The sequence below is a fragment of the Symphalangus syndactylus genome, chromosome 4 (genome assembly GCF_028878055.3).
Source record: "Symphalangus syndactylus isolate Jambi chromosome 4, NHGRI_mSymSyn1-v2.1_pri, whole genome shotgun sequence".
NCBI lineage: Eukaryota > Metazoa > Chordata > Mammalia > Primates > Hylobatidae > Symphalangus > Symphalangus syndactylus.
The window spans coordinates 33193818-33207938 of NC_072426.2; the positions used below are offsets into that span (position 1 = coordinate 33193818).

Genomic DNA, 14121 nt, shown 5'->3' on the forward strand with positions numbered 1-14121 from the left:
CAAGAGTAATTATAAAGAGGGCAGGATGATCTCCTGAGGGTTGTGGGGCTTTCAGTAAGTCCAGTGGGTGAAACAGATCAGTTGACACAAATTACCGGAGGATCTCGTTAAAATGCAAATTCTGATTAAGCAGGTCTGGTTGGGGGCCTGAGATCCTTTATTTTTAACAAGCTTCTGGATAATACCTCTGTATTTGTCCCTGGATGACACTTTTAGTAGCAAGCATATAGATCAACTGGAAAAGCAGATGTGAGTTTGATTAAAATAAATCTAACTCTGTATTTTCCTTCTCTTATAGGTATCTATAGCGGGACAACCAGCAGGAGTAGAATCTGCCCGAGTTAGAATTCGGGTAACTATTTATTACTTTAACATTGTAAATTGATGTCAGCAACATGTGCATTATAAGGCATTAAAATATAATAATTTATCATTTTATAACCAAATCATGTTCAATCAGTAGGAAATAGTGGCAAAAGTTATTTTAGTATCTATCTTAGCATTCATTATCTAAATGTTTAGTGTATATGTTCAAAAAGTGAGTTTCTATGTTATTTATAAACTTTTTTCACTGAAAATGTTTCTCAGAGATGTTCTGGATTTTATCTGACTCAGTTTTTCTAGTTTTTATTCAATGATCATAAAGAGGCCTAAGGAAAAATGTCACAGGCAATGTGAGTTAGAAACTCTCAGGTTTCACAAAAGGCTCCCATCATTTAAAAACACTTGTAGGCCAGTTGTGGTGGCTCACACCTATAATCCCAGCACTTTGGGAGGCCAAGGCAGGGGGATCACTTGAGGCCAGGAGTTCGTGACCAGCCTGGACAATATCACAAGACCCCATCTGTCTCTACAAAACATTTTTAAAAATTAGCCAGGTATGGTGGCACATGCCTGTAGTCCCACTGATTCAGGAAGCCAAGGTGAGAGGATCACTTGAGCCCAGGAGGTTGAGGCTGTAGTGAGCTGGGATGATACCACTGCACTCCAGCCTGGGTGACAGAGCAAGACTCTGACTCAAAACACAGAAAGAAAAAAAAAAACTTTATATAATGTAGCTAAACTTAATATCTATAAGGGCAGTTTATGTTTTAAAATCCATCTTCAGAAAAGAACATGATACACATGTCTGAATGTCTAATGCTTTAACTCTCTGCTTTGGATTCTCATCATTTCGTTTTAGGAGCTGCTTCCTTTGGTGCTGATGTTTGAGCTACCAATTGCTGGAATTCTTCAACCGGTTCCTGATCCTAATTCCCCCTCTATTCAGCATATATCACAAACGTACAATATTTCAGTATCATTTAAACAGCGTTCCCGAATGTATGGTGCTACTGTCATAGTACGAGGGTCTCAGAATAACAGTAGTGCTGTGAAGGTAAATTATTCAGATAATTCTGCACATCCTATATGTACAAGTTATATGAGTTTTATTTTTAAAGAATGTTAGACTAATTTGATTTTCCTTCATTCTACATTTTGGTTTGCAGAATATGCTGTATTTTTCCATAGCTGTTAGAAATGCAATAGAATCTTTCCCCCTATATGAACAGTCAATGTATAGAATTATTTCTTTCCCACCCTTTTCTCTTAGGAAGGAACTGCCATGCTGTTAGAACATCTTGCTGGGAGCTTAGCATCAGCTATTCCTGTGAGCACACAACTAGATATTGCAGCTCAACATCATCTCTTTATGATGGGTCGAAATGGGAGCAACATCAAACATATCATGCAGAGAACAGGTGCTCAGATCCACTTTCCTGATCCCAGTAATCCACAAAAGAAATCCACTGTCTACCTCCAGGGCACCATTGAGTCTGTCTGTCTTGCAAGGCAATATCTCATGGTAAGGTTACTGAAATAAGTGTTACAATTTTTTTAAACCTCTTTGGATACAGTGCATGTTTTTGCACTGTACTAATGTGATATTTCAGAAAGCACTCTGGAAGCCTCGTCAAATAAGGAAGTTTCTTGCTAAAAGGAAATAAACTAGAAGAGTAAGGTTCATAATGCCTCAACAGGTTTAATTTCATTGCATATGTAATTTTATTTCAGTGTTTTCTTTTTAACTTAGACTAAACACAGAAGAGAATTATAGTGAAATACTTGACTGCATTTTGTGGCAAGGATGGAAGGTGACTGTTTTCATCTGACCTGTAATATTAGTGTGCAGTTTGTATTTGGCAAAAAAAAAAAAAGTCCTCTGTTTAAACAGAAAAGTAAAAATACTGTTTAAATTTCACCATCAAAGACAAATTTTGTCAGCCCAAAACATTTGTACATTTCATAAATGTTTGATACAATTAAAAAATACTATTTAAGTCACAAATTTGAGTGTCACTTATTGAAGGAAGAAAAGCAAAGTTATATGTTATAATTCAATACTACTTTACTACTTCTAATTTATAATTGCAATATTTCTATCATTCCCATATTTGTTTAAAACCCCTCGGCCAGGCGTGGTGCCTCATGCCTGTAATCCCAGCACTTTGGGAGGCCAAGGTGGGCAGATCACTTGAGGTCAAAATCGAGAGCAGCCTGGCCAACATAGTGACACCCCGTTTCTACTAAAAATATAAAAATTAGCCGATGTGGTGGCAGGTGCCTGTAATCCAAGTTACTCGGGAGGCTGAGGGAGGAGAATCGCTTGAACCCAGAAAGCAGAGGTTGCAGTAAGCCCAGATGGCACCACTGCACTGCAGCCTGGGCGACAGAGGGGGACTCCATTTCAAAAATGAAATAAATGAAATGAAATATCCTAGTGTATGGGTTGATAATATAGTAACAAAATGGATGGACATGATGCTGGGCTCACAAATATTTGTATTAAAAACACCATTGTATTCTCTCATTCAGTGCTTGACCTTTAGTGGCATTTGAATCAGTAAGCCTCAGGTGTGACATTTACTATTATTAACTTGCAGAGTTTGTTTTTGAGAAACTTTCAGAAAATCTAAATTTTTATTGTTGATTCCATTCTTCTGACAGATGAGAACTTGTTGGAATCAGTAAGATTGTAATCCATGATTTTAAGAAATTTGTTGTGAATGATTTTTTTAGCCAAGCTTATTTTATCAGGTTATTTTTAATATACTGTACTACAAGTCAGATTTATATTTATATCCAAGAATTGTTGTAATTAATCTTCATGTTTTTTTCTGCTTTACAAGTTCTTTAGATGTTATATTTTAGTTCAGTGAAATTTTTCAAATATTCTCTACAGTTATTAATGCACATTTATACTTTGACCATACCTGCCAAAAATAATGACTCATATTATTGCACAACATTGAAATAACTGAAGGAGAAATTAAAAGGCTTTAACCCATATTTTAAATACCATCACCATTTTGTATAGCACTATTCTTATAAAAATCACTTTCTGGCTGGGCACGGTGGCTTACACCTGTAATCCCAACACTTTGGAAGGCCAAAGCAGGCGTATCACAAGGTCAGGAGTTCAAGACCAGCCTGGCCAATATGGTGAGACCCCCGTCTCTGCTAAAAAATACACAGAAAAGTTAGCCGGGCGTGGTGGTGAAGGTCTGTAATCCCAGCTACTCGAGAGGCTGAGACAGGAGAATTGCTCAAACCCCGGATGGGGAGGTTACAGTGAGCCAAGATTGCGCCACTGCACTCCAGCCTGGGTGACAGAGCAAGACTCCATTTAAAAAAAAAAAAAAATCAATTTATTCCACAGGAGAAATGGAGCATAGTATTATATTTCTTTTTCTTTTTTTATTTTAGGCAAGTTCTCACTCTGTTGCTCAGGCTGGAGTGTAGTAGTGTGTTCTCAGCTCACTGCAATTTGTGCCCCCTGGGTTGAAGTGATTCTCATGCCTCAGCCTCCCGAGTAGCTGAGATTACAGTCATATGCCACCATGCCCGGCTAATTTTTTTAATTTTAGTAGAGATGGGGTTTCACTGTGTTGGCCAGGCTGATCTCGCACTCTTGGCCTCAAGTGATCCACCCACCTAAGCCTCCCAAAGTGCTGGGATTACAGGCATGAGCCATGGTTCCCGGCTTAGTAATTCATTTTAATCCTAGTATGCTTAATGGTAACCTCTCCTGATATCCATTTACAAATTCCAGCACCCAGTGGGCTAACACTGGAAATTCTGTGCATCAGAGAAAGTATATTACATTGTTCCTAGACTCAGTAGATCAGAGGCTGTGAGTAGGGCATTAGAGAAAAAAAAATCTAAAAAATGAGGTAGTTAAAAGAAGGGACAGTAGTAACAATTTACTCCAGGAAGGAGGAAAGGTTTAAGCTGCATTAGGTTAAGTAGGATTTATATTGGTGAAGAAGCCTTTGATGAGTTAAGACAGGGGTCCTCAATCCCCGGGACACGGACCAGACCAGTACTGCTCAGTGGTCTGTTCGGAACTAGGCCACACAGCACGAGGTAAGCAAGGGAAGCTTCATCTGTATTAACAGAGGCTTCCCATCACTCACATGACTGCCTGAGCTCCACCTCCCGTGAGATTAGCAGTGGCGTAAGATTCTCATAGGGGCATGAACCCTATTGTGAACCGTGCATGCAAGAGATTTAGGTTGCATGCTCCTTAGGAGAATCTAATGCCTGATGATCTGTCACTGTCTCCCATCACCTCCAGATGGAACCATCTAGTTGCAGGAAAACAAGCTCAGGGCTCCCACTGATTTTACATTATGATGAGTTGTATAATTATTTAATTATATATTACAATGTAATAATAATAGAAATAAAGTGTCAAATAAATGTAATGTGCTTGAATCATCTGAAACCATCCCGCCTTCCCTCCCCCTCCCCTGGTCCATGAAAAAATTGTCTTCTGTGAAACCGGTCTGTGGTACCAAAAAGGTTGGGGACCCCTGAGTTAAGATACCAAAGTACAAGATCCTCTTAAAGGATCGTTGAGAGGCTGGCCTAACCTGGAGGAAGGGGAAGACATACAGACATAAATCTGTGGCTGAACAAGCAAGTCTGGGCTAAAATGTGGAACTCTTTAAATGCTCGATCATGTTTAGTTTTCATTCGAAATACAATCAAAAGCTGCCACTGGAAGTCATTGAGCAAAGGCAAAGATTAGTACTCTTGATGTAGTCGAGAATCTAGTTTCTAGCATAACTAACAAAACTGAAGTTAGAGAATAAAGGAATTTTCCAAGGTGCACAGTGGATAAAAAAAGTCCAGGGCCAAAAACAGAAACTTAAGACATATAATTTTGTCATCCAAAATGGTTTTCTCCCCCTCAACGTTAATGCCACACCTGTCCTCTAAGCTATGTGAACTTATATAATTCAGCTTTAATACTTCAGTTTAGTCTTTAAATCTGTAAAATAGTGCATTATTTGTAGGCGTGTTAAATTATCAGGTGTTTAAATGATTAAATTTTTACCTCCTACACATTCTATTATGACATTTTCTAGGGTTGTCTTCCTCTTGTGTTGATGTTTGATATGAAGGAAGAAATTGAAGTAGATCCACAATTCATTGCGCAGTTGATGGAACAGCTTGATGTCTTCATCAGTATTAAACCAAAGCCCAAACAGCCAAGCAAGGTTGGTTCAGAGTCTGAACCCAGAGAATTATGTATCATATCATATGCTGTATAGTTTTATTTTGCATACAAGCATGTATTTTCATATACATGAAACTATTACTCTATACAGGTTGAATATCCCCAGTCTGGAATGCTCCAAAAGCTGAATCCTTTTGAGTATTGACATGACAGTCAAAGGAAATGCTCATTGGAGCATTTTAGATTTTGGATTTTCATGTTAGGGATGACCAAGCAGTGCAGATATTCCCAAATCCCCCAAAACCCCAAATCTAAAACACTTCTGGTCCCAAGCATTTCAGATAAGGGATACTCAACTTGTATAATATATATGTTATTATATATTTAGTTATCTAATATAAATTTGTAACAGTATTCATTATAGATCATCATTTTCTTTATATATGTGTTGGTTTTTGCAGTCCATTTAGAGTAGCCATTATTTTTCCATAGTTAAATGAGAAGGAAAGAACATTTGCTCTTAATTTGGAACCTGGTAACTTGAAGCTTTACTGAGTTACCCAAGAGTTGATAAGGCTACTTACATGGTGTGTGTGTGTGTGTGTGTGTGTGTGTGTGTGTGTGTGTGTGTGTGTTTGTGTACATGTCCAATGTAATTCAGAAGTTGTTTAGACTACTTACTATATGCCATCTCCTGCACAACCTGGAGAGTTAAAGGAGAGGTGCCTGTGCTTTTTTGTAAATACTTTAAGGACTGAACTGTCTCAAGTTCAGCGTTCTTGGAACCTCTCCTCAGAGTGTTGTAAAATTTCAGTAACTACATGTAGAGTAAAAATTTAATGGAATAAATCATTTTTTTTTTTGAGACAGGGTCTCACTTCATCACCCAGGTTGGAGTACAGTGGTGTGATCGTGGCTTACTGCAGCCTCGACTTCCTGGGCTCAGGTGGTTCTCCCACCTCAGCCTCCCGAGTAGCTGGGACCACAGGCATGTGCCACCACACCTGGCTAATGTTTAGTACTTTTTGTAGAAATGGGGTTTGGCCATGTTGTCCAGGCTGGTCTTGAACTCCTGAGCTCAAGCAATCCACCCACCACAGCCTCCCAAAGTGCTGGGATTACAGGTGTGAGTCACTGTGCCCAGCTCAGAATAAATCTTTTATTAAGTGCTAGTAAGAATGAGGAAAGAGGAATGTTTCTACATTAGTATTGTTGTTGAAGAGCGATTTCTTATCATCCCATTATTCTAAGATATTGATTCCCCTACCTGCAGTAGTTCTGCTTCTGATTATACACTCTGAAAACACCTTTGCACCAGGAGTCAACACGAGAATGGTGTTAAGTAAAAAAAGTATATTGCATCATAGTATGTATTCAATGGCAGCATTTTTATGTGTGTGTATATATATATGTGTGTGTGTATATATATATGTGTATATATATGTCTATACATTTTTAAGTATAAAGCATTGTCTAGAAGGATGCACACAAAAATCATGATGAGTTGCCTTTGGGGCAATAGAAAGGAGAATGGAACAAAGTAAACAAGGGAAATGTTCTATTTAACAAAAATCAGAAACAAGAAAATAACACCATTTTTAAATTTTGAAACTATAAATCTTACATGTATAGAATGGTGTATATATAATATGTATTTTATATAATTTGGTATATGTAAATAATGTGGTAATCTCTGTCCAACTGAAGAAAAATGATCTTGCCTTCTCCAAAATAAAACTTTAAAGGAAAAGATAGCATTGATTCTAAGTGAACTTGACATAATGAGTTTAAAGTTAGGGAACAGGACATTAATTTTATGTATCATGAAGCTTCATGTGTGACTAATTTGAGTTGACCAGAGTCACTGTAGATACCAGGACTAAAAGTTAAAGACAGGAGAGACATTAGAGGCCTTGTGCATATTAAGATGGACAGTCAGAAGAATTCCAGGAGTTCACTAAGAAATGAGCAGAAGTCAGGGAAAAATAGATTGTAAATGAGAACTCCAAAGCCTTGCAGCATCCCAGGGCCATTTAATTATGCCCAGCTGGCCCCCATTCTAACTACTGCTTTAACCACTTTCTCAGCCACAATTTTTTTTTTTTTTTGGTCCATTGAGGGCTTTCCCCTTTGAGTTCACATTTCAAATTTTCTTAATGAGTCCATTGAAGAAGAAAAATGATTTATTATTTAGAATTTTTTTTTACCATAAGCTTTGCCATAGATATGTCACCAATGAGGAATAGTCATACCTCAAGGTCTGTTAGCTAACTAGTAAACCATAAATGTCAAACATAAGTGATGATGATTATGCAGTTTATGTGTGGTCACAAGTTTGATTTGGTATGTAATGACAAGATGCAAGGGGGAAGCTTTAGTGTAAAGATGAGAGGCTGTAAAAAGGGAACCCAAGTTCCCATCCTCTTGCTGCCCCTTCACAGCTGTGCCATGACCTGGGCTAAGTCCCTTAACTTCACTGAATATGAATAATGATTCCCACCCTATAAGGTTTTGCTGAGAATGGGAATATATATGCAGCTGCTATCACAGCTCCTGGAACCCAGAACATGCCCAATAAATGGTAACTAATAATTTAGGGTTTTACCAAAAGGAGTAATCTTAAGCACTAAGTGGTTAGAATTTGCAGATGATTTAAAAGCAGCATTGGTATGTCCCTTGAGTGGAATTCTTATTAGCGTATTCATTTTCCACCTCCCTCCCCTCCCCCATTCATTGTAGACTACTTGCATGTCACTTTTTTTTCCCCATTATGTGTTTTCATAGTCTGTGATTGTGAAAAGTGTTGAGCGAAATGCGTTAAATATGTATGAAGCAAGGAAATGTCTCCTCGGACTTGAAAGCAGTGGGGTTACCATAGCAACCAGTCCATCCCCAGCATCCTGCCCTGCCGGCCTGGCATGTCCCAGCCTGGATATCTTAGCTTCAGCAGGCCTTGGACTCACTGGACTAGGTATACAATTTATTATTACAGCGCGTCTCAGTCACTGGGGAAATGCTTATCTGGTTCCCTTTCTTTCTACCATTTGGGTCTACATTTAAAGGCTATTTTTTTTTCCTTTGGGCTCTAAGATCAGGTGAAAAGCCATACAACCTGAATGAATCCATTTTGGGGTTTCTTAATCTCTGTGGGTTTGTTACCCAGATTCTTCCCATGTTTGCATAAATAATCAAGGTCTGACTATTTTATTTTCAGTGGCTGTGTTTGTTCTAAATTAAGAATGCCATTGAGATTGAAGTAAGCATGCTGACTGTAATTTATGTTTGTTCTCTCCTGCATTTGCAATATTGCCATCAGTCCCTAGAGATAAAGATTATCCAGTTTGCTTTTTAAAAAGTAATTGCAAATCTGTATGAGGGGTGGGGAGTGGGGTGAAAATAAGCAGAACCCGCATCTCCAGTGGTTAGGCCTGCCTTACCCAGACACAAAGGAAATCTAGCCAGAGGTCAGACCTGTATTTCTATCTAATGTGAGGAATAGAAAATAGAAGAATGAACAAACGTCATCATCTCAGAGCTTTAGTCAAGAAAGTAGAATGAGCTGCTTAATAGTCATGGTGATATTTATGTCCTCATCTATGGATTGCTATTTCATAGGCTGAAGTTAGTTGCTGTATTACAGTTTTGCTAGATTTGTTTCTTTCCTGCACATTTCTCAGTTGCATTTATTTTCCTTAATCAGTACTCCTAGCAAATCATCCTGGGTCATTCAGTGTTGATTTGAGACAAAAAAGAATACTCTCAGCAGTCTTTAAAATTTTTTTTCCAATAGCTATTCTTCCAGTCTTTAAAATTTTTTTCCAATAGCTATTCTTGCTTTTAACTTTTAAGAAATTTGATACTCTTATATGATTGATTTTCCAAGTAGCCCGGCCTAGACATCATTAAAGAAAGATTTTTTTTTTTTTATCTTGGCCCCTAATCTACCAAAGTTGTTCCTTCCACTGGGACCTGAACAGAGTCATAATAACATAGCAATGACGACTGTGAGTCAGGAAATGCCAATTAGGTAACTTAGCAAGAACCGAGTTCATCTTGCACTAGAGAGAAAACAAGTGAGCAAAGATTCAGTAACCGAATTTTTAAAATGTTTTCATTGCTATACCTATCCTGTTATATACTTTATGCTTTACATGTATTCCTGGAAACTTGTATACAAATCCACATTTCATTCTAGAACATATTTTAAATGCCCGAAGGAAAATTTCTTTATTTAAATCAGGCATTGACTCCTTAGAACAACAATAACAACAAAAAAAAACAACAGTATTTTTTCCTGAAGAAATTTTCATCGTTGAGATGGAGCCCAGAGAAGTCATGTATATGTTTTGAAATACATTTAGGAACTGTTCTGGTAGCCTACCCTGTCTGCAGCGGGGACAAATAGATGTATCCTACCACAGGAAAGCATTCCCTAGTCGCTGCTACATGTGAGTAGTTTGAAAAGGGTTTGTTTGTAAGCAGATGACAAATGAGTTATGCAGAAGAATAAAAATGAGTCTCCACTTGAGCAGAATTTTGTTCATCCTGGGTAGCTGACATGAATGTAAAGCACCTGGTGATGTTCAATGACCCTAACTGCCATCCTGGTCTGGGCACACCTATCTTCCATTTTCTGATAGCAACTCTTTGTGGATAAGTTGCTTCCTCTGTTGGAGCTGTATGATGCAAAACCCATGTAAATATTTGAAAGAAAATCTGTCATCCATATTTTATATTTAGAAAATATCAGATTATATTGTGCATTCCCAGTGGCAATATTGGTGCCATCTCTATTTTAAAATCTTAAACTTATGTAAATTGACTTTATATATTCATTTGTTACAGGTCTTTTGGGACCCACCACCTTATCTCTGAACACTTCAACAACCCCAAACTCACTCTTGAATGCTCTTAATAGCTCAGTCAGTCCTTTGCAAAGTCCAAGTTCTGGTACACCCAGCCCCACATTATGGGCACCCCCACTTGCTAATACTTCAAGTGCCACAGGTCAGTATCATTTAAGTGTATTCCAAGATGTGTATTCTTAGGTGTTACCAGTTTTTTAAATAAAATTTACAAATGGCTCAGTTTTCTTAGGGCAAAATTGGGGTTCAAAGCATACTCCATTGAAACAGAAATTCCCTGATATGTAAATTAGTTAAAATGAAGCACAGCAAAGCAGTTTGAGATTTTCATACAAGTGAAATACCATCTTCAAATGTGATAAGCAGACCTGGTAGTTAGGTTCTAGTTGGAGTAACTTGCTGGTAGTCATCTACATCTGTACAATGAGAGGGTTGGATTAAATATTCTCCATAGTGTTGTCCGATTTTAACACTTTTGTGTTTTTATAGTAAATAGTACCTCTGTTTACAGAGGTGTCAAAATTGAATTCTTTTCTGAACTTGCAGCAACAAAAATGATATTTTTATTGTTAATAAAAATAATAGTTGAATCTGAGTTTCTTCCTAATATCTATCATCATAAAATGTTGTTGTAGGTTTTTCTGCTATACCACACCTTATGATTCCATCTACTGCCCAAGGCACATTGACTAATATTTTGTTGTCTGGAGTGCCCACCTATGGGCACACGGCTCCATCTCCCCCTCCTGGCTTGACTCCTGTTGATGTCCATATCAACAGTATGCAGACCGAAGGCAAAAAAATCTCTGCTGCTTTAAATGGACATGCACAGGTAATTGCTTTCTGCTAGAATGTGTGTGTGATCTCTAATGTTTGTAAGAGACAAACCCCTGGTAAAGTTAAAACATGCTGGAATGTGTGTGTGTGATCTCTGCTGTTTGTAAGAGATAAACCCCTGGTAAAGTTACAACATGTTTAAACTGTCACCTAAAATGAATTTTATTTATTTTTTTCAACTTTTATTTTAGGTTTAGGGGGCACATATTCAGGTTTGTTACATGGGGAAATTGCATATTTAACTGATCTTGAGTTAATTTTTATATAGGGGTCTGATTTCATTCTTCTGTATATGGCTAGCCAGTTTTCCCAGCGCCAGTTACTGAACATGGATTCCTTTCCCTATTGCTTGTTATTGTCAACTCTATTGATGATCATATGGTTGTAGGTGTGCAGCTTTATTTCTGGATTCTCTATTCTGTTCCCTTGGTCTATATGTCTATTATTGTTATGCCAGTACCATGCTGTTTGGTTTCTGCAGCCTCATAGTATAGTTTGAAGTCAGGTAGTATGATACCTCTAGTTTTATTCTTTTTGCTTAAGATTGCTTTGGCTATTTGGGCTCTTGTTTGGTTCCATCTGAGTTTTAGAATAGTTTTTTCTATTTCTGGGAAAAATTATGTTTGTAGTGTGATAGGAATAGCATTGAATCTGTATATTACTTCGGGCAATATGGCCAGTTTAATGATATTGATTCTCCTGATCCCTGAGAATGGGATGTTTTTCCATTTGTTTGTATCACATACAATTTCTTTCAGCAGTGTTTTGTAGTTCTCCTTGCAGATATATTTCATCTCCTTAGTTAGAAGTATTCCAGGGTGGTTTTCTTTTTTGTGGCTGTTATAAATGGGATTGTGTTCTTGATTTGACTCTCTGTAAAATTGTGACTGTATTTATATGTTATTTTCTATTATTATTTTAGTCTCCAAATATAAAATATGGTGCAATATCCACTTCATCACTTGGAGAAAAAGTGCTAAGTGCAAATCATGGGGATCCATCCATCCAGACAAGTGGGTCTGAGCAGACATCTCCCAAATCAAGCCCCACTGAAGGTCGGGAACTATATCCTTCTGAAATTTATTTTGGTTGTTATTTGGAAAAAGGAGGTTGTAGAGAGTCTATGCAGTGGTTTTTGAGTTGGTTTTGCTAAACAGCTATGATTCATCCTACCTCAATTATGTGGAAAGACAACATCCTGAATAAAATTTCAAAGAGCATGCTGAAAGAGTAACTGAAAAGCACTTTCCACAGAAAGAATCATTTCCCCATTACATTGTAAGTTCCTGAATTAAAGTGAAGGTAATTGTGTAGCAGAAAAGCATCAACTTACTAAATGTTACATATATAGTTCCCCCAAGTAGAGTATCTTTTTATAACCTTTTTACCACCTCCCCACCAAATCTTTAAAACATATGCGGGTCTTCTCTTCAAATTGAGTTTTTGTGACAACCTGAACTTGTTAAGGTGTTTCTTTGCAGATGGAAGAGGTCTCTGTCAGGTTAATCATGTCTCCATAGAGTAGGGTTCTGATTTGTTTCCATTGCAGATAATTGTCAACTGGAAGGTGCTGTTGTTTAGGTGTTTCACTTGTTTTTCCTTCTCCTCTGCAGGTTGTAATGATGCTTTTGTTGAAGTAGGCATGCCGCGAAGTCCTTCCCATTCTGGGAATGCTGGTGACTTGAAACAGATGTTGTGTCCCTCCAAGGTTTCCTGTGCCAAAAGGCAGACAGTGGAACTATTGCAAGGCACGAAAAACTCACACTTACAGTATGTATTTTAATCTTAAAAGAGCCCTTGATGTTTTGAAACGATATGTATTTGTTCTCAACTCTATAGTTAGTACTCTTTGATTCAAGTCATGTTTGATCTCATCCATGGGTGTTTTCATTTTATCCTTTTTTAAAAAAAATATTAAGGAATAATATCTGATAATTTTCACCCTTCTCTGTCTTCTCTGTAGTCCCTTCCCCATTTAATGAATTGATTTATATCTGTGTCCTCTAAACCATCTGTATTACTCTGAAACTGTAGCATTCTCTCTGCTCTTCAGTAATCAGCAGGGCCATTTTTATTCTCTGATTTTTGCTGTTAGAAATGTTCCCACTGTGAATTCTCCTTCATTTGGCTTTGAATTTCTTTCTTACTGTGGCTCTCTTTTTTCCCAAGGTAGTTAATTGCAAACTTTTAAATAAATGCTTGACATTATCATGACTTTGTTTATTCCAAATCACTTTGGTTATAAATACATAAGTTGTATTAAATATTAAATATAAGTCTTCCTTACCATAGCACAGTTAAAGTGTATCGTCCTTACTCTTTTTTTTTTCCTCCATGTGTTTTGGGCAGTTTCCACAGTGTAAGGTTTTGTTCCCACCTATTCCGTCCACCTGATTTCTTCTGCTGTCTTATTAGTTCCTGGTATACCCTTCTAGAGTGTCTTTGTGCAAAGATTAGCATACATGGTTTTATTTCCTCCCATTCTTACTAAAATCCATTTTCCTTTATGAACTCTTTGGTCAATCATTATTACCCACCATTGTCCAATTCTCCTTTATCTGTGTTTTTCTTTACATGGCGCTATTACCCAAAATTAACGTTCTTATTATAGACTAGAGAAACAGTTTTACTTCCTTGAAACTGTTGAAGCATCTAAAATAGGTACCTATTCTTGTCATCACTGAGTATGTCCCGAACCTTCTTATCATCATCTTCTGGCTTAAGCTGCAGCCTCCAGAAAGATCTCCCTGCCTCCAGTCTTTTATTAGCTTGATCTATCCTTTATTTTGCTCCAGCAATTTACTTTCAAAAACAGGTCTAATCTTGTCACACTCTGGCTTCAAATCCACCAATGGTCTGTGTTGCCTGCTTCCTTTCCTTTACTTATGCTCTTCCCTCTGAGTTGCTGTTTTC

General features: G+C 37.5%; 1 protein-coding gene across 7 annotated transcripts in view; it reads left to right on the top strand.

Moving 5' to 3' along the window:
- The window catches only part of BICC1 (BicC family RNA binding protein 1), a 329904-nt gene that overhangs the window by 286538 nt on the left and 29245 nt on the right, over nucleotides 1-14121 (top strand). For 6 of the 7 annotated variants that reach the window (XM_055274350.2, XM_055274351.2, XM_055274353.2 and 3 more), the window contains 9 exons: nucleotides 299-352; nucleotides 1184-1378; nucleotides 1595-1846; nucleotides 5415-5546; nucleotides 8291-8477; nucleotides 10352-10513; nucleotides 11007-11203; nucleotides 12131-12263; nucleotides 12822-12978. In XM_055274350.2, coding sequence (XP_055130325.1) covers nucleotides 299-352; nucleotides 1184-1378; nucleotides 1595-1846; nucleotides 5415-5546; nucleotides 8291-8477; nucleotides 10352-10513; nucleotides 11007-11203; nucleotides 12131-12263; nucleotides 12822-12978 — 1469 coding nt within the window. The remainder of the gene's footprint in view (nucleotides 1-298; nucleotides 353-1183; nucleotides 1379-1594; nucleotides 1847-5414; nucleotides 5547-8290; nucleotides 8478-10351; nucleotides 10514-11006; nucleotides 11204-12130; nucleotides 12264-12821; nucleotides 12979-14121) is intronic. The other variant, XM_055274352.2, reaches the window with a different exon arrangement.